We start from the raw sequence: 23,349 nt of genomic DNA, 5'->3' as shown, positions 1-23,349 counted from the left end.
TACAGTGGGGCAAAAAAGTATTTATTCAGCCACCAATTGTGCAAGTTCTCCCACTTAAAAGGATGAGAGAGGCCTGTAATTTTCATCATAGGTATACCTCAGCTATGAGAGACAAAATGAGAAAAAAAGTCTAGAAAATCACATTGTAGGATTTTTAAAGAATTAATTGGTAAATTCCTCTGTAAAATAAGTATTTGGTCACCTACAAACAAGCAAGATTTCTGGCTCTCACAGACCTGTAACTTCTTCTTTAAGAGGCTCCTCTGTCCTCCACTGGTTACCTGTATTAATGGCATCTGTTTGAACTCGTTATCAGTATAAAAGTCATCTGTCCACAACCTCAAACAGTCACACTCCAAACTCCACCATGGCCAAGACCAAAGAGCTGTCAAAGGACACCAGAAACAAAATTGTAGACTTGCACCAGGCTGGGAAGACTGAATCTGCAATAGGTTAGCAGCTTGGTGTGAAGAAATCAACTGTGGGAGCAATTATTAGAAAATGGAAGACATACAAGACCACTGATAATCTCCCTCGATCTGGGGCTCCATGCAAGATCTCACCCCGTGGGGTCAAAATTATCACAAGAACTGTGAGCAAAAATCCCAGAACCACACGGGGGGACCTAGTGAATGACCTGCAGAGAGCTGGGACCAAAGTAACAAAGGCTACCATCAGTAACACACTGCGCTGCCAGGGACTCAAATCCTGCAGTGCCAGATGTGTCCCCCTGCTTAAGCCAGTACATGTCCAGGCCTGTCTGAAGTTTGCTAGAGAGCATTTGGATGATCCAGAAGAGGATTGGGAGAATGTCATATGGTCAGATGAAACCAAAATATAACTTTTTGGTAAAAACTCAACTTGTCGTGTTTGGAGGAGAAAGAATGCTGAGTTGCATCCAAAGAACACCATACCTACTGTGAAGCATGGGGGTGGAAACATCATGCTTTGGGGCTGTTTTTCTGCAAAGGGACCAGGACGACTGATCTGTGTAAACGAAAGAATGAATGGGGCCATGTATTGTGAGATTTTGAGTGAAAACCTCCTTCCATCAGCAAGGGCATTGAAGATGAAACGTGGCTGGGTCTTTCAGCATGACAATGATCCCAAACACACCGCCCGGGCAATGAAGGAGTGGCTTCGTAAGAAGCATTTCAAGGTCCTGGAGTGGCCTAGCCAGTCTCCAGATCTCAACCCCATAGAAAATCTTTGGAGGGAGTTGAAAATCCGTGTTGCCCAGTGACAGCCCCAAAACATTACTGCTCTTGAGGAATGGGCCAAAATACCAGCAACCGTGTGTGAAAACCTTGTGAAGACTTACAGAAAATGTTTGACCTCTGTCATTGCCAACAAAGGGTATATTATAACAAAGTATTGAGATGAAATTTTGTTATTGACCAAATACTTATTTTCGACCATAATTTGCAAATAAATTCTTTAAAAATCCTACAATGTGATTTTCTGGATTTTTTTTCTCATTTTGTCTCTCATAGTTGAGGTATACCTATGATGAAAATTACAGGCCTCTCTCATCTTTTTAAGTGGGAGAACTTGCACAATTTGTGGCTGACTAAATACTTTTTTCCCCCACTGTATATATATATAAAGTATACCCAGGCCTTTACACTCCTGCTGCTCAACTTTCATATTTATCAGTTAAAAATTCATATTTTGTATGGAAGAGACAGATCTGGAACATGTTTTTACTGCACCCACATCATTTCATGCTGTGGCCATGTCATGCTGAATGAACAAATCTTGGACACCACAAATTTTATTTTTTTCTCAAGTCAACCTTACTACCAGGTACTTATGGTCATTAAGGTCCACCATATTGGGTGAACTATCCCTTCACGAAACATATTTATTTAATTAATATTATATAATTTCCAAGTACAGTTCTGTTTTGAGGGAACAGCGATACTGTGTACGGATGATGCACACGATCTGTGACAAGTTTGCAGCGAAGAAGCTCCATTCCCACTTGGCCCTCTTCTTAAGAGATAGTGGTCAAACATCTGCACCCCACATATTAAGACCCTGCGTCTGCAGAGGCAGCATGATAGCTTCAATCATGGGAATCACATGGTGCTAGCTGCGTCTAGCTCTGAAGAGCTAGATGTATTTGGAGTGGATGACACTGAAAAGATCACCGAGTTTGCTTCCTTTGTCAGCCCTGCATATGAGGAGGTTATGAATTGCACCACGTCCAGGCTGAGTTTAGCTCGGTCGTGTGAGAAACAGCAAGTCGCTCACGGCACACTCAATGGGCGAATCCTCATGGGTCATAACTGCCCCTCCAGTGAGCCATTCCGCTCTTCCCAAACCTTTACATCAAGGTGTCAAGGTCATGGAGGAACCTGTATTCAGCTCACATAATGACTCCATAACGTTCAAATTATTTGAATGTGGAAGGACTAGGGCTGGGTCTCGAGTTTGATACTTTTTATGCACTGACTGAATTGCCTCGATACCCTCGAGTATCAAACAATGTCTTGTCGTTCGGTACCAAATTTCGATACTTAAGGGGTTAATCTCGTCAATGCCAGTGAGCCAGCTTTTACTCAAAACTCACTTTAAACCACCACCGAGTGTTTGTAATAACCTCCGATTGTGATCTAATGAGGGTTTTGGTCATATAAAATTGCAGAAATATGTTATTTGTAGCCTTTTATTTCAAGCTAATCGCTACACCTGCTTAGCATGTCTCATGTAAACACCCAGTATTGATATGAAAACAGGCAGAATCTCATGAACATCAAATACAAATCATATACTGTCATAATCGCGTGTTTATTAGCTTCAGGTTTCATCCATGTAAATGTTTTACTGGAAGTGTAATGCACACTTGTCATCGGAGACAGGGTGGGTTATGAACGTGTAATATGATTGACAGATGAGCAGCAAATGAGCTTCCTCTGAGTCAGAACAGCAATCGCGGAAGAGAAAACACTGGCAGACAGGAAGCACAGGAAGCAGCTAATGCTCATCAGATCACGTAATTCAGTGGAAAGTGAATAGAAATGATGATTCCGTCTAAGCTATGCCATTTTAAAGCAAAAACGCACTAGTGTAAACATAGCCTATAGGGACATTAGTCCTGAGGACTTCATCAGTAAAGAGAGGGCTTGTCTGTCTCCTGAAAAAGTGGACATGCTCATTGTTTTGAAGAATGGCTGAATGATTTAAAGATCTTAAGCATGCATCAGTGATCCTCACATACTGACTTAAACATTTTCATTTTGCACTGAAAATGATTTTAACTGTATTAAATCTATTTGCACTGATTTATTGTGGTGGTTACATTTTGTTCCTTTGTGCAGTGGCTCAGGAGATGAGTCTGTGAGTATGTAAAAATGTAAAAAAATAGTTTTATGAGGTAATGTGTAATGTAAGTTTTTTTTTAGTTAATTTATAATGTCATTTTGTTATAATGGATTTCATAAAATTGGTATCGAAAAAAGTATTGTTCAGGAACTGGTATCGAAGTCAAGGTATCGGTATCGGTATCTGTATCGATACCAAAAATATTTGAACGATACCAGCTCTAAGAGGGACTGTGTGTGCAGGGATATGCAAGGATGCCTCGGGTGGAAGAGATGCTTGCAAACTATCTTTCTCCTGGAGAGGTGTCTTCTCTGAAGGCTCCAGTCTTGCCTTCCAAACCGTGTCAGGTCACCTTGTGGCTGGTGTGCAAGGCGTATGTCTCCTGAGGCTGTTGCTGAGCTGTGCCGGACCACAGATTTAAAGGGCACCTATTATGCCACTTTTTTTCAAGATGCAATGTAAGTCTCAGGTCTCTCCAGAATGTGTATGAAGTTTCAGCTCAATATACCCCACAGATCAATTATTATATCATTTTGAAAATGCCTATTTTGAGTGGAAGCAGAAACATGCTGTTTTTGTGCCTGTATCTTTAAATGCAAATGAGCTGCTGCTTCCCACCCCCTTTTCCAGAATAGGGCTGTGCCTTTACAGCTCGTACCTCAAATACTCTACACTGTATCTCATTAAATGTTTTTGGTAGTGTTGTGTCATTTAAGCGTTCCACTTCTCATCAGCCACCCCCTCTATCCTATTGGGAGATGTTGGTGTCACTATGTTGGCATGCTTTCTAAAGGTTCACGAGGAATGGGACAGTTGATACAATATAAGTGGATTATATTGCTTTAGGCGTTTCACCTTATCAACTGTAGCCCCCTCCAGTATAGGAGGTGATAATGCAGCATAGACAAGCTTCCTTGGTGAACATGATCAGTGGACTAGACACACTAGTCGGACATCGCAAAGACTATGTCCTGGGGAACAGAGATAATGTACAAGGCTATTGTATAGATCACATAGAGTGTGTCATTATGGCTGAATGCTTAGTACTCAACTCTGGCCCTAGGTCTGTAGCATGTACAGTATGTCTGTCACAGCTTGGTGGAGCAGGCATTTTGTCAGCATGGCGTAGCAGGCATCAGTGTTCCCATAGCGTCAATACCATGATGCAGCGTTGAAGTTAATTTGAAAGGGAACGTCTGTGGGTTATGTATATAATCTGGTTCCCTGAAATGGGAATGAGATGCTGTGTCACTTTTGCCATGCTTCAGGCATGCCGACACATCACCTTCAGACAATAAAGTCATGCAGGCACCCTTTTATATGCACATGTGACATCACAGAATTGCTATTTGGCTATAGAGTTTGGTGTGTTTCTACATGTGCATCAGACAACGGTCACTCTTGAACATGTTCCCATAGCTCAGGGGTGGCCAGCGTCGATCCTGGAGAGCCACAGTCCTGCAGAGTTTTGCTCCAACCTTGATTAAAACTCACCTGCCTGTAGCTTTCTAGTAATCCTTAGACCTTGATTGGCTTGTTCATGTGTAATTGATTAGGGTTGGAGCCGAACTCTGCAGGACTGTGGCTCTCCAGGACTGTCGTTGGCCACCCCTGTCATAGCGTCAACACCATGATGTAGTGTCTCATTCCCATCTCAAGGAACCGGGTTATATACATAGCCCAAAGACATTTTTAAATATACTTTTAAAATTTGGAGTACACTACAAGTGCACATTCAATACAATTAAGGACACTTCTTTTTCACAAGGGGATATAACCTATGAATCCTGTAAAATGCATTCACCTTTTCTGACTTTGTAGCGACACTAACTCTCAGCTCATTGGAAATATGTGCCTGTGGCGATGTTTCTGCAACACGGATATTGCATACCTTACTGCGCAATTCACAGCAGTATCAAACTCACCTGCCTGTAGCTTTCTAGTAATCCTTAGACCTTGATTGGCTTGTTCATGTGTAATTGATTAGGGTTGGAGCCGAACTCTGCAGGACTGTGGCTCTCCAGGACTGTCGTTGGCCACCCCTGTCATAGCGTCAACACCATGATGTAGTGTCTCATTCCCATCTCAAGGAACCGGGTTATATACATAGCCCAAAGACATTTTTAAATATACTTTTAAAATTTGGAGTACACTACAAGTGCACATTCAATACAATTAAGGACACTTCTTTTTCACAAGGGGATATAACCTATGAATCCTGTAAAATGCATTCACCTTTTCTGACTTTGTAGCGACACTAACTCTCAGCTCATTGGAAATATGTGCCTGTGGCGATGTTTCTGCAACACGGATATTGCATACCTTACTGCGCAATTCACAGCAGTATCAAAGTGAAATGTCCAGTGAGTGGCGTTAAAATGCACTTTCAATATGTGACCATGGCCAAAATCTAAAGACTAAAGACTTATGCAAGACGATGCCACTTGTTCCCCAATGTCAATGCAATTTAGTAAAAATAAAATTATCTTGTCTTTTTTTTTTTTGCAATCAATATAAAAGAAATCTGTCTTAGCATCCCTGTGCTTTCATTATGAGGATTCTGGGATATCCTTCTGGGATGCGGTTCAATGAGACTGCCTTGTTCCTGGCATTGTCCTGCTGCCTCCGCAACTGCAACAATCGCCTACAAACACAGCCAGACCACTTTCCACTCCATATGTGTGAGCAGCCCATCCGTCACAGTTTCCTCAGGGGTTCTGAGATTCTCAGTTTCATCAACTCTTGCCGCATAACAATGGCTCTCACAAAGCAGTGTGATGCTAGTCAATAAGTAAATCAATGCATCCCTGAGCTTCAGATGGCGGAAGACTCATTTTCCCAGAGCAACTCTGTTATGAGATGTGTGCCAAGACTAACCACAGAGCATAAAAAAAAGTAAAAGTGAAGTGACATGTGGCGACCCATACTAGGAATTAGTGTCATCCAAAGTGCACAAACACAGCAGTGAACTCACACACACCGTGAACACACACCCGGAGCAGTGGGCAGCCATTTTTTGCTGCGGCGCCCGGGGAGCATTTGGGAGTGAATCTAAAAGCTTGTGTAAAATGCGCTAGGCTGTACTATTCTGCACCAGTACAAATACGTGTGTGCGTTGCGCGTGTTTTGCTTGCTTGATTGTTTCTGCATTATATAAGTGGCTTTGGAATATAAATCGCAGCAAAAAACGCGCCTTATATTTCTGAAAATATTACAGTTTGGAGATTTATAACGAGTGGTTCCCTCTAATGCTATTAAATTAAAGATGATGTACCATAGAGCAAACAAATTAACAGTGAAAGTAGCAAAAACTTGTAAAATAAATTTTAATGGGCATAATTATGTGTGAAAATAACAGAAGGATATACAGTCAAACCAAAAATTATACAGAGACCAGATACAATTTTTGATATTTTTTTACTAGTGGGTGCAGGACACTATAGTTCATTTATGCAAGTGAGGATAGCAAAATAAAGTAAACTGTGACAAATTATACCCAAAATTTCTTCATACAGGGGACTACCAGTAAAACTGATACAAATTTGGGACCAAAAATTATTCAGACCGAGTCTGGGAAAAAAAAAATGAAGTTCAGGTTTGCATGAACCTGGATGACACAATGCCCAGGAGACTACAGGCTGTCATTAAGGCTAAGGGTTGCCCAACTAAGTATCGGTAGTTGTGTAAATACTGTCATACTAACAGCTGTCTAATTTTTGGTTGATTGTAATCCATTAGGCTACATATGTTTCTATCAAAGTTATCTAACATTATCAAGCTGAATTTGTTCTGACTCTGATTTCTTGTTATATTTTATTACCATTTTCTAAACTATAGCGAATAAACTGTGATAATGGGAGAAATGTTGAAGGTGTCTGAATAAATTTAGGTTTGACTGTATCTATTTGATAAATAAAGTTAATCAACTAACATTATGCATACTTTTTTGGTTTCTGTACCCAATATTTAAAACATTTACAAATGCAATAAAAATATTGGTATCGGTACTCGGTATCGACAAGTACCAAAAATAAAAGTATCGGTATCGGGCGAGTACTGGAAAAAGTGGTATCGGTGCATCCCTAAATAGCACACTAGTGTTTTCATTAACGCATCTCTTTCTGACAGAGACAGATCTAGATTCAGTGATAACAGATCAATATATCAAATAAAATACACAAGTGATCAGATAGTGCTACGTCCTTAATAAGAATGGATGAAATGTTTAGACCTCTACTGATGATTAAATCTAAAGTATGTCCACGATTGTGTGTAGCTTCATGCACATGCTGAATCAGGTCAAAAGTGTTTAAAACAGTTATAATGTCTTTTGTAGTTTTGTTTTCTGCATTATCTATGTGAATATTAAAATCCCCTGCAATAGTAAAACAGTCAAACTCTGAAGAAATCATTGATAGTATTTCTGTGAACTCTTCAACAAAGGCTGGAGAGTATTTTGGAGGCCTGTAAATAATGATAAACAGAATGCGTGGAGCACCTTTCAACACAATCCCTAGATATTCAAAAGACAAGTACTGACCAAATGACACTTGCTTGCATTGATAGACATCTTTAAATAGAGCAGCTACACCTCCACCTCCACCTCTCCTAACAGTCCCGCAAACACTCATGAAAGTGAAGTTAGGAGGGGCTGTTTCATTGAGGACCGTTGCACTGCAGCTGTCTTCTAGCCATATTTCGTTTAGAAACATAAAATCCAGGTTGTTTGTGGTTATTAAGTCATTGATTAGAAAGGATTTATTTTTTTTAGTGAGCGAATGTTTAAAAATGCTAACTTGATGGCATTGCATTTTGTCTCAACAGCAATATTAGTTTGATGCATTACAGGCCGCAGATTAGATGAGTCAGCCGTACGGCTTGAGAAGGCCTTAGACTTTCTATCACGTGATAAAACAGAAATAGAGAAAACTACAGGCACACTGGGAGTAACGCATTACAAAAGTAACAATATTACCGTAGTATATTACTTTTTCCTGTAACGCAGTAATATAACGCCTTACTAATAAAATTTGGGTAATATTATACTTGTTACCATCTTGGTAACGCACGTTACAACAACATATTTTAACTCAAAATTAAGTGGTGAATTTACCAACACCTCAAAACAGCACCAGAGAAAAAACTCCCCGGGTAAAATAGTTTGTCTATTTCCTGCTCCTGGAATTCCATGGTTGAGATGACTGCAGAGACGGATTCTACATCTGTGACACGGACACACTCCCGTTATTTTCAATTCAGCAGAGAAAATGGCAAGGCGGCATAGTCAAGTGCAATCTATGTGCGACAACAAACTCTCAACATCGAGAAATAGCATGAGTAACTGAAGAAACACCGAGACTAGTGCCACAAACACTAACCGCGAGAGCTTGAGCGTCGGAGGAGGGAAAGAATGCGGCGGACGAGCGCAGACAGGCAACAGAAATTAAGTTTAACTAAAATAACAAAAGCATTTTTTTATTAAATTATGGACTATATATAAAAAGAATGAATAAGCGAAATATATCTGACTTAAATAATTAACAGATTAACAAACTGAAAGGAAAAGACTGAGTATATGCTGCTGAGTTTGGTTCATTTTTGTGCGGCGCAGCGCTCTACAAACAAGTTTGCAGAAAAGAAACCGAAATGACAGAAAGCGCATCCTAAAATAAAAGTCAACACATTGCAGTTTCGAATGATCTGTATGATCAAAAATTAGGGAGTATTTTCCGCTGTTCGATCTCGAAGGCGCCTCACCCACACACAATACAGCATTGCAAACGTTGCAGCCTGTTCATTATCAGAATAATATACAGTCAACTAAACATATAGATACACTCGTTAATTAAAATAGTCTGTAGTACAATCCGCGTTAAGTACAAAGCCTGGTTTACATAATAAATAATAATTTAGCAATCAAATACATCGCGAATATGGAAACATTTGGATTCGTGCCGAATGAGAGAGGTAGGCTGCATGAGAACTAACGCTCTTGCTTTTAGTTTCGCGTTAAATTAATTTGTTTTGACTTGTTTAGCAACTTATATCTTTCATTCGTTTTGTTCTGAATACCGTTAAATTTAAAGGATTTGTTGTGGAGTGAGGAGAACTAAAATAGCCTATAGGCCAGCTGTTGTGTTTATTGTTTGTACATTAGGGCTTATAACATTCCGCTTTATTTACCGCTATAATTTCTGAATGTAATTGTGGTTTGTGCTTGAAAGTGAAAGTAATTTAAAAGTAACTCAAATGTAGTGTAACGCATTACAATTCAGAGACAGTAATATTGTAATGTAACTAATATATATATACAGTGTTGCTTTATTATAGTATCACGCCGTTAGCCTAGCAACATGCTAACAGCAAACTCTATTGGTATCGAGTCAAGGCACGCTATTTGTGTGGCACATGGGGTTAGTATGTTAACACTACTTATTTAAAGCATGACAAAAGATTATTTACATTATTACAAAGTGCACTTTGTGTGAAACAATCATGACAATTTACCTTCTTTAAGTGGCCTTTTATTTCATTAATATTATATAATCTGCAATTACAGTTTTTTTACACTTAGCATGCAATACAATTAAGCATACATTTTTTCACAAGGTATAAAACCTATGAATCCTCTAAAACACATTCACCATTTCTGACATTATAGTGATGCTAGCTCTATAGTGGCTGACCAGATCGATGCAATTATTTCTCATTTACTAGAATATAATTAAACAATGTTTGCCTTGACCAGTTAGGAGGAGCAAAGGGGCAAGTGTTGTAAAACTGTTTACAAGTGGTTGACCAATATATTAATGCAGATTAATTCACATATTATTTTAATTTATCTTAATAAATAATTAAATTATCAAATATTTTCATATGTTTTTCCCAAATCAAAAGCTTTGGTCCATGAAGCTAATAATTCAATCTAATTATGGCCTAATTACCCTGAATATTAAATATTCATAACAAATGTTCTTGAATAAGCCCAAACAATCTTGGCAACTATTAACACAGAAACACCGTTTGGCAATGTGGCTCTCTACACGGCTAGAAATCCCTTTCCATTTCATGAAAGGAGAAGTGACACAAATGAAAGAATTCTCCTCAGGGGTAGGACAGAAATGTCATGTTCAGCTCCAATTACTGTATCTTAATGTGAGCCAATTAGGCTGGGTCTCTTGGAGATACCCAAATTGAAGGGGACAAAAGAACAATCTAAAAGACAAACACTATTTAATCGGAGAATCCATCAGAATGTTTAAGGCAAAAGAAAAGAGAGCTGCTGAGTAAAAAAATCCCTTTTGAAGTACTCTTTTATCTTAGAATTCTAAAGACATTTTTGGTTTAACTGTAACAGAGGAAACAGCTCTAAGAAATATTAAAAACGGCAAAAATCTAATTTTTCTGATTTTCTGATTTTCATTTTGGTTGTGCAAATGTTTTAATTGTACCAAAGAGAGCTTATCGTGGCTGGGTGAAAGAAGGAATGTTATGGCAATTGTTCATTCTTTAGAGTAAACTTGAGGTAATATTGACAGTCATAATGTGGAATGAACACTTGATACGGTATGTATATGTATATGCATATCATATCATTCATATACAGTACTGTTCAAGTTACAATTATGTTAATATACTACTCTAAAAGCAGCTCTGGCTATAAAATGGTTTCAGCAAGAGATTTTTCCATGTTTTACTTTATAAACGGAATATGACTGAAAATGCTGACTCCTGAGCCAGCTTCACTAGGTTTTCAACTTGAAGCAAGACATCCAAATCTATTTATGAGTAGGGGGTTAGCAAATGACTGTTCGATATGTGCCTCAGTTTTAAAGTCATGGTTCAATTTGCTTTCAATAGAGCAGAGAGAACACAAAAAGAAAAAATGATGCCCTGTGCATCTTTTTTAACTTCTTTTTTTTTTAACAGGGAAGTTGTATCTCTCAGTAGTACTACAGTGTTAATCTAACTTCCTCTCTACTTGCGATGTGCTAACTGCTTCTCAGATCCACTATAGAGCTAGAAGGCTTCTGTAGGGGGTAATCAACAATATGGCAGAATAACAAGACTGCCTCTCCAGGGCCGTGTATCTTACACCAGTGAGCCTGGGGGCATTTTGGCCATTAGCCCTGCTAACAGTGTGCGCTGAAAGACATTTTGCGGAAATTTGCAGTAGGGAGAGCTGCTCCACACTACTAATTGCTCCCCAAGCACCCTATAGGTGCATAGGTAAGAGGCTTTTGCTCAAGAGAGGCAACAGTGTCATAGAATAACGCAAACTCATTTTGCTGTGTAGTCAGATACAGTGAAATGCATGTTTTGCCATTCTGCTGGAAATTTACCAGCATTGGCAATTTTTCTGGACATGTCCTGTAAAGTTGTATCATAACGAAAAAGAAATGAAGGCTCTCAAAATGTATGTCATATGGCTTCAAAGAATATAGTGTATTTTTTAATCAAAACTTCCTTTTGATTTTAGAGTGAAATATGACAAGGACATTTTCTAGACTGTTTCGGCAAGATTCACTCTCTTGTCTATTAATCACCTAAGTAATAATGTCTGTTCAGATGCATCTTTTATCTGGGTAAACAGGCACATACAGGAAGTGTGTAACTCAAGAGAAAGTGATTAGCATTTTGTATCAGATTACACTATAGCGTGGACACAATCCAGAATCATTAGCCATAGCTCTGTGCGAGCTCACAATGTGTTAACATTATGCTGAACTTGCTCAACTTGTGACAAATATCCCTGTTGTCTAGTTATGAACAAAAGACTTTCATAATGTGAAGACAAAATCAGCCATTGCAAAATGTGGTAGTACATTTCATTATTTCCATGTCTAGAACAACAAAATATATATTATAACAAAACAGATGTCAATGAAATTAATAAGTAATAAAAAATGCATTTATTTTATAATATATATATTATATTGACAGGCACGTAGACACTGAAACAGCATATATTTAACAATAAAAAAATTTAAATGCTTTAATTTAAAAATTCAGTTTTGCTGAATTCCTATTGGGCGGGAAATCTTGCTCAACTTTAACCACACCTCTGACACCGGGCACCATGGGCCAAAAAAAAAATTCCTACAGCTTTCATGCAAAACAATACACTGCCAACTGTCAAAAATGGGTTATTCTAAAAACCTGACAATGCAATACAAAACGGAGTTTAGATTTAAAACAATCAGATATTTCTACAGTTTACATCACAATATGCACACACTGAAAAATCCATCAGCACCCAGAAAGAGATGTTTGCATGCCAAGCGTAATGGACAAAACTCTCGGTGTGCCAATCAGTTTTTGGTGTAGACATTTATAACCTTCTTGAAGTCTTAAGTCTGTAATCGTAAAAAAAAATAATTAAAAAAGGCATATGTGAACTTGCACAATGCCGAGTTACTAGGCCGAGCATGTAAATGTGCTAACTGTCTATGTCAATAAGTGTGTGATATTTCTTTCTGCAAAGCTATAGACAAAAGAGATGAATGTTATTCTCCAGCAGTGGTGGAAGGTGAGATTAATCAGAGTTCAAACAGAGGAAAAGCCATCTGGTGTCATATAAATCATCTCTGTCATTGTGAACAGAGAACAGTGCGTCCCGCAGGAGTTCAAATACACTGTCGCATTTTAATGTGACAAATGACTCCAGTAAATTGCCTAAGCTTTTCATTCAACTCTAATGATGTCTCTGACGTCACAGAATATGACAATGTCACATACAAGATATGTGTAATGTAATACTGGCCATTTTATGACATATACCGGTTGACGCAGAGAATCCTAGACAAAGTGTCCAAAATCAATATGGGTTTTTCAATGATAGAATCTTAAATGGATTGCTCACCCAAAAATGTAAATTATGTCGCCATTACTCACCCTCATGTCAATCCATGGTATGACTATCTTTCTTCTGTGTAAGAAAAAAAAGCTAAAATTTGAAGAAGCTTTCAGTTGTTAAGAATACTTTTATACTACTTGCATGTCCTTTTTGAAGCCTGAAACTTTTGGGCCTCGTTGACGGTTACTGTTAAAAAAAAAAGTAAAAAAAAAAATGGAACACATGAAAGCAAGTTCCATGACAGGATTTTAATTTTTGTAAATCAAATATTCAGTAACATTCTACATATTTTTTGTTTGGCGGTGGAGACAACATGTAAAAACCGGGGCTTAGTGTTTCCAGCTTGCCTTTGTAGACTTTAATCACCATCACTCCACACGATCAATCACTCTGACAGTGACTGCCCTCTGCGTTTCCCGGGGTCGCTGCTTGACAACATATGGTTTTGCCCAAGCAAACGATTTGTCAAATTCAATGAATGGCCATCATCCGTAGGGGGACGATACAAGCAATTCAGCATAACTGAGCATAGCATGGTCTCCTGAATTCAGGGTGGGTGACAATCGTCTCTGTCTCCTGGCACTCCCACATGATTGGGTACTTTATTTTGTCATCGAGCGAATGCCCAGTGACAATTTACTGCATGACTAGGGAGAATGGATTGGCAGCGTTATACAAAAGTGGACTGTGTGCCCTCAAACGCATCTCTCTGCATGGCGGTCTCCTTTCTGTCAATGACAGGATGAGTTACGCTGCACCAACAAAGGCATTTCAGCTTGAACGCTTGCAGAATTTCACATAAAAAAGTTATTTAAAGGGACAGAAGACATTTGCTAAAAGTACTGATTTGAATAAATATTCCAGTAAATATTTCTGTAGTAATATGTACTACCATGGCATTATTGGAGTACCATGGTACATAAATATGGTAATCAACTGGCTTCAAACTAACCAAAAGGTAACAAAAATCCCATGGTATTACCATGGACTTTTGGGTTTGTATTATGATAACAGTACACTCTAAAAAAAATGCTGGGTTGTTTCAACCCAATGTTGGGTCAAATATGGACTAACCCAAACTACCATGGCATTATTGGAGTACCATGGTACATACATATGGTAATCAACTGGCTTCAAACTAACCAAAAGGTAACAAAAAGTCCCATGGTATTACCATGGATTTTTGGGTATGTATTATGATAACAGTACACTAAAAAAATGCTGGGTTGTTTCAACCCAATGTTGGGTCAAATATGGACTAACCCAACTGTTGGGTTAAATTTTGGTTACATTTTTAAATTAGCTTTTTAACCCAACAATTGGGTTAGTCCATATTTGACCCAACATTGGGTTGAAACAACCCAGCATTTTTTAGAGTGTAGTATTATTTGAATGATCTTTCATGGATATGAAAGTTGCAAGCAATTGCCTTCACACTAGCCAAAATAAAAACTGCCATGATATTACCATGTTTTTTGGACATAGCATCATGGCATTACATCGTAAATCTGACTAGCTGCCTCCAGTGAAGCAGTCTTTCACCCTCTTTTTTATTTCTTGTTCCCTCCCATTTTCTCTCTGGAGATGGTAAAATGGTAAGCTAAACAAGAGCCGAAGGGCCTAGGCAGTGCAGTGTTGGTGTGCCAGGGTGTGAGTGGTCCTTCAAGCGAACACGTCTGCCACTCACCCAACACCTCTCCTTCATTCTTATTCTGCTGCTCTCCCAGAGATGCCAAGACTGACGGGGCAGCATTTCAGCTCAATGTCCTCTCTTCGCGTCCCTCATGTCTGTTGTCGGCTTGACATCCACTCAGCTATGGGATGTGTGTCTGAACTGAGGATTGTGCAGTCACGTCTAAGGATTAGCTGGGTATCTGTTTTGCACTGTGCAAGATAATTTGTGTGTCTTTGTGTGTGCAGACACTCTCCATTAAGAAGCTTTATTATTTTCAGGCAGATTATTAATTGGTTTGCAGCACTGCCTGAAGGTTCTGCAGGGTTGTATTCCTGGAGTTTGACAAGTTATCTTTTCTTAGAATGTGTGTGCTAGTCTGTAACATCAGTCTTTTAAAAGCTTATTGAGCACAAATGTAAAAATATAAATGTAAATATAAATGTAAAAGCAATCCATTTCGTTAACAACATTTCTGATTTTGCAACCAATGCTACATGGACATGGAAAAATAATATTAACCAGCAAGATTTCTGTTGCTATGTTGTTGCTAGCTTGTGTTTGTGGTTGTTATCATGTTGCAATTCAGTTGTAAGGAGCTTAGGTAGTTGAATATTGCCCCAAGCCAAAAGAGCCCACCAAATTCACAAAAATAAAGTTTGGTTCCCTCTTTGAATATAATGGATCTAAGGTATTTTTGGCAGTTTTATTGTTAAAATGTTAAACTCATGTTTACCAGGTTAAAATTTGTAAGTATTCTTACTGATTTCTAAGTAAGTCTTAAAAAATGAAATACCTAGAATTGGGGATTACACTTAGCAAGCTCTACAAACAACTAGCACAGCCTATTCTCACAATCCACTGAAATCCTACTGGATGTAATCAAGTCCTGTCCAAACTTTTTTTCCCACTGAATACTCTTTTCTGCTATGTAACACAGATATAATATGAGATTAGTAGTTATGCCATTATATTTTAACAACAATAAAATACATAGTAATGTGTTTAGTAAATATGTGACACTTAGTGTAGTTGGGAAATCAGAGCCAAACTCATTCTTTCCCCCACATTTTCTCTGCCAAACCTCCCAGCCAACTACACTAATATCAAACAGAAATCATAAGACCTCCTCCCTGCATAATTAAGTTATCTTAATACCACATGTATTTTAACATGATATGTTAATATGTTCCACTTGGCTGCATAAGACACCAAGAGACCACAACTCTCTTTTGTTTTGTTTTGAGGGGGAACAGTCCTTCTTTACTTGCTGGTGGAGCTACAGCAGGGAATAGGATAAAAATCCAACTGCTAGGCTTCACACAGCAGAGATAGCCATGCAGTTCGCTTTCTGTACGCCGAATGACTCGTTCTAGACAACAACCTCAAGAAGAGTTTCCTACAACACGCTCTTACAAGAACACTCCGATATGTTTCCTTCAGTACCTCAAAAAAGAACAAAGAATGTTAAAGGATGATCTCAGACTAGAACATCTAGATTGTGTCTGTGGAAAATATTCGGTGCATGTCAAAGTTAATGTTTTCATAGTGCCTTGTGGTTTCCGAAGCAGCTGACAGGTTCATTCAGAGTCATTTAAGAAGGAAGTCAATCAATGAAAAATTTCTTAGACCAGCATGCATATCCATGCTGTTATGGGCTCTTTTTTGAACTGTTTTTACTGGTGAATCCGGTTTTCCAGTGAATCCCATTCTGGGGACCAACACCCATAACATTTGCAGACCAGCCATTATGTTTCTTCCACAAGTGAATGGACAGCAAAGCCACCAAAGCCAATTTAAATACTGACAGAGCTGAGGGCAAACATATCATTGTACACCGATTGTTCAACATTCAATTACTTTCTATGAATTCACACCAAAGGAAGTTCAGCCATACCTTCAGCCTTTCAGACACTCCATCAGTCACACTGATGGTGAACTCCTCCACATTTGGAACCTTCATCTTGGCCTTGTTCTTCTGTTCTGTCTGACACTCAGTTCGTGTCTTCACCACCACCTGCAAAGAGAGTGTTTCTCCATTAAAACAATAGTTTGACTTAAAGGGATAGTTCACCAAAAAAATGAAAATTCTGTCATTAATTACTCACTCTCATGTCGTTCCAAATCCGTAAGACCTTCGTCCATCTTTGGAACACAAATTAAGATATTTTTGATGAAATGTGAGAGCTCTCAGACCCTGCATAGACAGCAACGCAACTGTAATGTCCCCAGGTACAAAAACGTAGTAAGGACATCGGTAAAACAGTCCATGTGACATCAGTGGCTCAACTTCAGTTTTGCGAAGTTACGAGAATACTTTTTGAGCGCAAAGAAAACACATACGCACGCTTTCCCCTAAGCATAAACAATGCTGATTACGCAGATTACGTTCATGTGCACACTTTCTCCTCCGATCATAAACAACGCTGATTACATCGATTATGCTCTTGGGTACTCTCCAAAATACCGGAAGATGTAACTCGGGGGAGAAGAATTGTTAAATAAATTGTTATTTTTGTTTTATTTGTGCTCAAAAAGCATTCTCGTAGCTTCCCAAAACTGAAGTTGAGCCACTGATGTCACATGGACTGTTTTACTGATGTCTTTACTATGTTTCTGGACCTGGGAACATTACAGCTGCGTTGCTGTCTATGCAGGGTCTGAGAGCTCTCACATTTCATCAAAAATATCTTAATTTGAGTTCCAAAGATGAACGAAGGTCTTACGGGTTTGGAACGACATGAGGGTGAGTAATTAATGACAGAATTTTCATTTTGGGGTGAACTAACCCTTTAATGTAAACAGTAAATTCCCTGAGGGTTTGATAACCGTACCATAAAGCCAGTAACTTCCAAACGATAATGACCATAATTATGTTAGGCCTTCCTCATGATAAAACTTCATGCTGGTTCTTAAATTGCTCAAAATCACTGATCTCACAGACACTCTGAGATAACCAGGACTTCCAGTAACGTTGTCATAATTGGCCTTACCAAAATCAACACATATTCCCACAGCAGCACTCAGTCCTGGCAAATCAGACTGGGTAAATCGCATTGCATACCAGATGTTAAAAAAAAACCTACTTGAAATACAAACTGATTATCAAAAATCAAATTTTAAGTGAGTATGTGGTTTAGATAGGATTTAAATGTGTTCAAATTTCAAGCGGATTTGAGTTGGATATGCCAAAAAAAATTGGTCCTAATCCTGTCATTCAAATTAAATTCCAACTAATGAACTGAGAGGGAGCAAATTTGAGACTCAAATTTTGCCCAACCCTCTCTGAAGGTGAGATGTGTGGTGACAGATGGAGGAATGACACTTCTAGATGATTATGTCTCAGTGTTGACCTCGGTTCTTGCCACCTTGATTTCTACAAACCCTGAGATCAATTCTAGTGCCCTGTAGACCACTGAATGAAGCTCAACCACTTGTCATGAACTCTGCAATTACTGCTTATCTGTCTCATTCTCAAACCCTCTGACATTTCATTTTCCCCCTGAATAACCATCTTGTCTGTTTCCATTTCTCTCTCCTTTTAAATAAGGCACTCTGGTATCACTGGAATTTTTATTCCATTTCTGCACTCACCCAGAATGCAACTTCTGCCTCCAGGCAAGGTTGCTCATTGTCTTTTTTGCTGCTGATTCAAGCCATGGATAGTGTCACCACCAGGGTCTACTGTGGATCAGACTGGATTTGATATGAAAACCTACTTGATTATAAAATGCTTTGAATAATGATGAGATTGTGATGATATGCAGCTTGTTATTTGCATGCAATTAGCATATGATGAATTTGGTAGTCTGATGATAATGGAATGGTTTCGAGATTCTGGAAGACAACCTGGCCAAATGTTTCCATATGTAAGTCCCCTTGAGAAAGTTTTAAAAGCTGAAAGAAATTTAAAAGAGCATCTGCAATGGTCCCAAAACTAAACGCATCCTTGCAACATTATGTCAAATATCAAAAAATCCATATTTTTTGTTCTTCAGCAATGGTGTCAAAATAACTGACAAAAACTCATTATTGTTATTTACACACCTAATTACAGTAAATAAACTAAAGCTTGTTCTTAACTTGGCTCATGTATAATAAATAATGCCAAGACAGCTTTCAAATAATTTGCAGTCATTACTGCCTGATTGCTATCTGCAGACCTCTAGAGAAAGATAATGATTTCATGCAGGGCTGATCCTTGTCCTGCTTAAAGATTTTAGTGTCAGCATGAAAAATTATTGGTTTTTACATTGTCCAAGTTGGTCAAGGTGACAAAACTGCATCAAGTGCATGCACTACAGCAACTTCAGATGCTAAAAATAACTCTAATTTGCTTTCGACCTTCCAATCAAATAGTTTTTTTTTTTTAACTTTTGATTCTTACAATCTGAGAAGAAGTATTATGTTGGTCATTTAAGTACCACGTTGGCTTCAGCATTATTAATTCAATTATAATATATATATATATATATATATATACTGTATATATATTATTCTTATCATTAGGTTTATCAACAGCCTTTGCATCTGTATACTCCTGCACTACAGACTGACATTATACAGGAAGCTATGATTAGTGATTTTCTTTTCAAAATATAATTGGGCGTATTTGATTGAACAAATGCTTTCAAATAATTTGTACAAGACAAATTCGGTCATCTTTCCGACTGAGGCTCAGGGCTATTATTCTGTTAAATTACTCTTCTCTTTCATCTTATTTATAAGAAAATTTCATAATTATAACCTCATTATTGTTAATTAAATAATACCTATATTAAAGTATTATGTCATGTAAGCAGGGCGGGATCATTGTCCTGTAACACCTTACAGAGCACACATCTAATAAACATTAACTGACCTTATCCAAGATCTCTTCAGCAACCTTTGGATATATGGTCGTCTAAGAAAAAAAATAATAAAACCAGTATTTTTTGCTTTTATCCTCTTCATATAGTAATTCTTGCCTACCAAAAAATTAAGCTGTAAAATAATATAAATATTATATTTACAACATGTTTTCATTACACAAATATACATAAAACCACAATGTTGCCTGTTTACTAATGCATAGTCTCTAGGAGCCATCTAGCTTTCACAAAAGAAGAAAAAAATGCTCACCCGGTGACATAGACATGTTAATAATCCAACACATCCTCTTCAGCTCTGAGCTGGCATTAAACAGAGGATGCAGCCTCCATATGACATCTGAGATAAAAGATAAATTGGCATTTCTCTTTGTCATGCAGGCCAATAAAGCCTTAGAGTCCCAAAGGACTGGGGAGTGGGGTGGACGTGGGGGGAGGGGGGTTGCATGCTCCTTAAAATATGACGATGTTCGCTTTAGTGACTGGCGTGTGCACAGGTTTGGGCAGAGTGACAGGCCACTTCAGTTAGCAGGTGCAAAGAATGATTGCACCTTTGTCCGCAGAATCCCAAAATGAGGGCTGAAGCACCACTCACAGAAAGTGTCACAGCTCACACCCTAAGGCACACTGGTTGGCAACCCAACCTTAAAAGCCGAGGAATGTACCGACATGTTTGGGGGAAACATTGAAAGCTTATAATATTAAATAAATACAAGCACTCATAAATACAATTGTTGTAAATGTATTTACATACTCAAAATATAAAATCAAAGGATAGTGTAATAAAAAAAAACAGCCTAACAATTTAACACACGGGGTTAATACATCATTATGCTTTCTAGGCACTAGTACCGTTTGAAAATGACAATAGGTGAAGGTTATATTTTTCTGACCTGACAAGAGGCATGGTGATGTCCTGTTATATAAGATCTGAAGAACAATGTTCCTTACCTTGTCTGGGGCTTGGTACTGAAGATTAGTAACATCCAAGGGCGTGATGAGCGGGACGTTCTGAAAGCCATCCTCCACGCTAACAGCTTTTGCTCCTTTGTCTTGTAGATTACTCCCCAGTTTAACCATCTTTTAAGGATTATTTCACTTTTCACCAGCCTATAAACGAACAGGATTTTATAAACAGTTTTAAAATATTCCAGCCTGGCTCCAAGTCAAATATCGACCACCTTTAATAATAAAACAAAAAATCTATACACCTCTGGCACATCAATAAACCATGGAAAGCCACATCACACCTTATTAATCAAAGCATTTGGTAAACACCTCACGCGTGTCTGTCTGATGTCTACCCGAACGCGAATGTTTGAAAATACACAAACGCTGCGCTTGTAAATAAAAGTAAAGGATTGTGCACTGATCTTTAAGATGAAAGAGAATATTATATATTGCCTAAAATCCAGGTGCCGAAACATCCGCCACAGAGCAAATAAAGCATCCGCGCCCCTTTTATGGCTGGTCTACCAGTCACAACAATTTATCTCCCACCCAAACACAACAGGCGCCAGATGAAAAGATGTTTATAAACACGTACTCACCAAACGCGGTCAACTTTCACGCTTTAAACGGCCTCAAAGACAGTTTAAACTCGGCTTGTTGATGAGGGCAGGTGGAGAGTCGAGATGGAGATGCTGTATGTGTGTGTGCGTGACGCTGATGCGAGAGATGCAGATACTGGCGGCCTCACGCAGCATCCAAACCCTCACTTACACTCAAGCCACTAGGGGGGATCTAAAAGAAACCCTACATTTGTTTTGCCCGACCCTTGCAAACCCTGAAGCTCAATACCTACCCACGCCAGCTGACTTGTTTGCCATCTAGTGAAAAACTGAGAGAAGTGCAGTAGTATTTTCATTTAGGGTATATCAACATTTTATTTGTCAAATAAAGCAATATGACAAGAACAGTCTTTATAACAGGCAATAGTTAGCCTATAGATCCGGTTCTAGATTTTGAACATGTCTGTAATTCGCCACGTTGCTAATTTTTAATCTAATTAATAGATATACTAACTAATAGGTTTAAATTGAATCTATGTTAAATTAGGCCTAAATGGAACATTTTATCAATGTGAATTTTTGTTTTGTATAGCTAAACAATAATGACCATTACAGTGATTTCACCAAGGGTTAGGGAGTTAGACAGCTTTTTGTGGATTATTGATTTTACCAAGAAGTATTTTCTTAAAAAAAAAACAGCAACAACAACTATTATTATTATTAATAATAATAATAATTATTATTATTATTGTTGTTGTTGTTGTTGTGGGGGGGGGGTATTTATGTGGCAACATCATTGCGATAAAATACACCATTTTTTTTGGAGCATTGATTACTATTCGTAGGCTATAACCACAGTTTTGCCACATACACTCTTAAAAATAAAGGTGCTTCACGATGCCATAGAAGAACTTTTTTGTCTAAATGGTTCCATAAAGAACCTTTAACATCTGAAGAACCTTTCTGTTTCACTAAAGGTTCTTTGTGGCGAAAGAAGGTTCTTCAGATTATAAAAAGGTAAGAAAGAGATGGTTCTTTAAAGAACCTTTGACCGAATGGTTCTTTGTGGAACCAAAAATGGTTCTTCTATGGCATCGCTTGAAGAACCTTTTGAAGCACCTTTATTTTTTAAGAGTGTACCATGGTTAAACAGTGGTTCCAAACGTTTTGCAGCGTGCACCCCTTTCTAGTGTTTGACACCTGTCAAGCACCCCCACCACCTTATTACAGTAATAAATACAAATATTCACTGTATACACGCTTGACAACTTTTTCTGCTCACTACCCACCTGTGGCTACTGGCTATTGGTTATCCGATGTTACTCAGTGAATCAGCATTTTCATTGGCCACAATTTTGTTGTTGGGAAATTACATTTTATATGACTATGAAGTTACTGCATACTAAATTAATTTAAATTGATTTCCAGGTCATTTTTTGCCTGTATAAAGGACATTTCTCCCTAACCTTATTAAATGCCTGCACCATCTTTCATATCAAATTCCTACACTGTATTAGTAATTTCACTTAAAATAATAAGACACTGTAGGTCTTTTAACAAAGCAAATGAAATCAGTAGGGGTGTCCCCGACTAAGGATTTTTATAGTCGATTCGGAATTTTCTAATCTTTCCGATATTCGACTGATAGTCGAATCATATGTTTTGGGGGCGGGGCAAAATACATTACCAAGAGTCAAGTCAGACATTCGACAGTCATAATTACTGAGGTTAACACACAGGGAAAATGTGTAACAGACGCCTCGCAGATACAAACAGGGTAAATAATGTTTTATGTTTTGATTAAAAGATAGTTAACATTAAATGTCAGCGAAACCCTAAGAATTCACAAAAGTTTTTACAATAGTGTCCTCATTATAACGTTATGTATATATGTCCAGTAGTTATTAATGTTCCGCATTTCTGTTTTGAGCTGCGCGCGCTGAAGATGACCAGTAGAATGAAGCAGGTTTTTAATCAATGGGATGTAACTCATCATTTATCTTATATAGAATACGCTTCGTTATTTATACAACATAACGTTAATATTATGACTTATAGGCAGGGCCGCATTAAGACCTTACTGGGCCCCGGGGCTATGACTTACTGCAGGGCCCC

At 38.2% G+C, this 23,349-nt stretch overlaps 1 protein-coding gene across 1 annotated transcript in view; it reads right to left on the bottom strand.

The window, feature by feature from the left end:
- Positions 1-21,472, bottom strand: part of LOC107587249 (neuron-specific protein family member 2-like) — a 41,611-nt gene extending 20,139 nt beyond the window's left edge. Inside the window, exons 1-3 of the mRNA XM_016274964.1 lie at positions 21,274-21,472; positions 20,675-20,833; positions 16,753-16,872 (exon numbers count right to left, since the gene is read on the bottom strand). Coding sequence (XP_016130450.1) covers positions 16,753-16,872; positions 20,675-20,803 — 249 coding nt within the window. The 5' untranslated portion in view covers positions 20,804-20,833; positions 21,274-21,472. The remainder of the gene's footprint in view (positions 1-16,752; positions 16,873-20,674; positions 20,834-21,273) is intronic.
- Positions 21,473-23,349: the final 1,877 nt, after the last annotated feature.

Source organism: Sinocyclocheilus grahami, unplaced genomic scaffold (genome assembly GCF_001515645.1).
Source record: "Sinocyclocheilus grahami isolate Dianchi unplaced genomic scaffold, SAMN03320097.WGS_v1.1 scaffold91.1, whole genome shotgun sequence".
In the NCBI taxonomy this organism is placed as follows: Eukaryota; Metazoa; Chordata; class Actinopteri; order Cypriniformes; family Cyprinidae; genus Sinocyclocheilus; species Sinocyclocheilus grahami.
The sequence above is the reverse complement of the archived record's forward strand: the minus strand, read 5'-3'. Positions and strand labels throughout refer to the sequence as shown.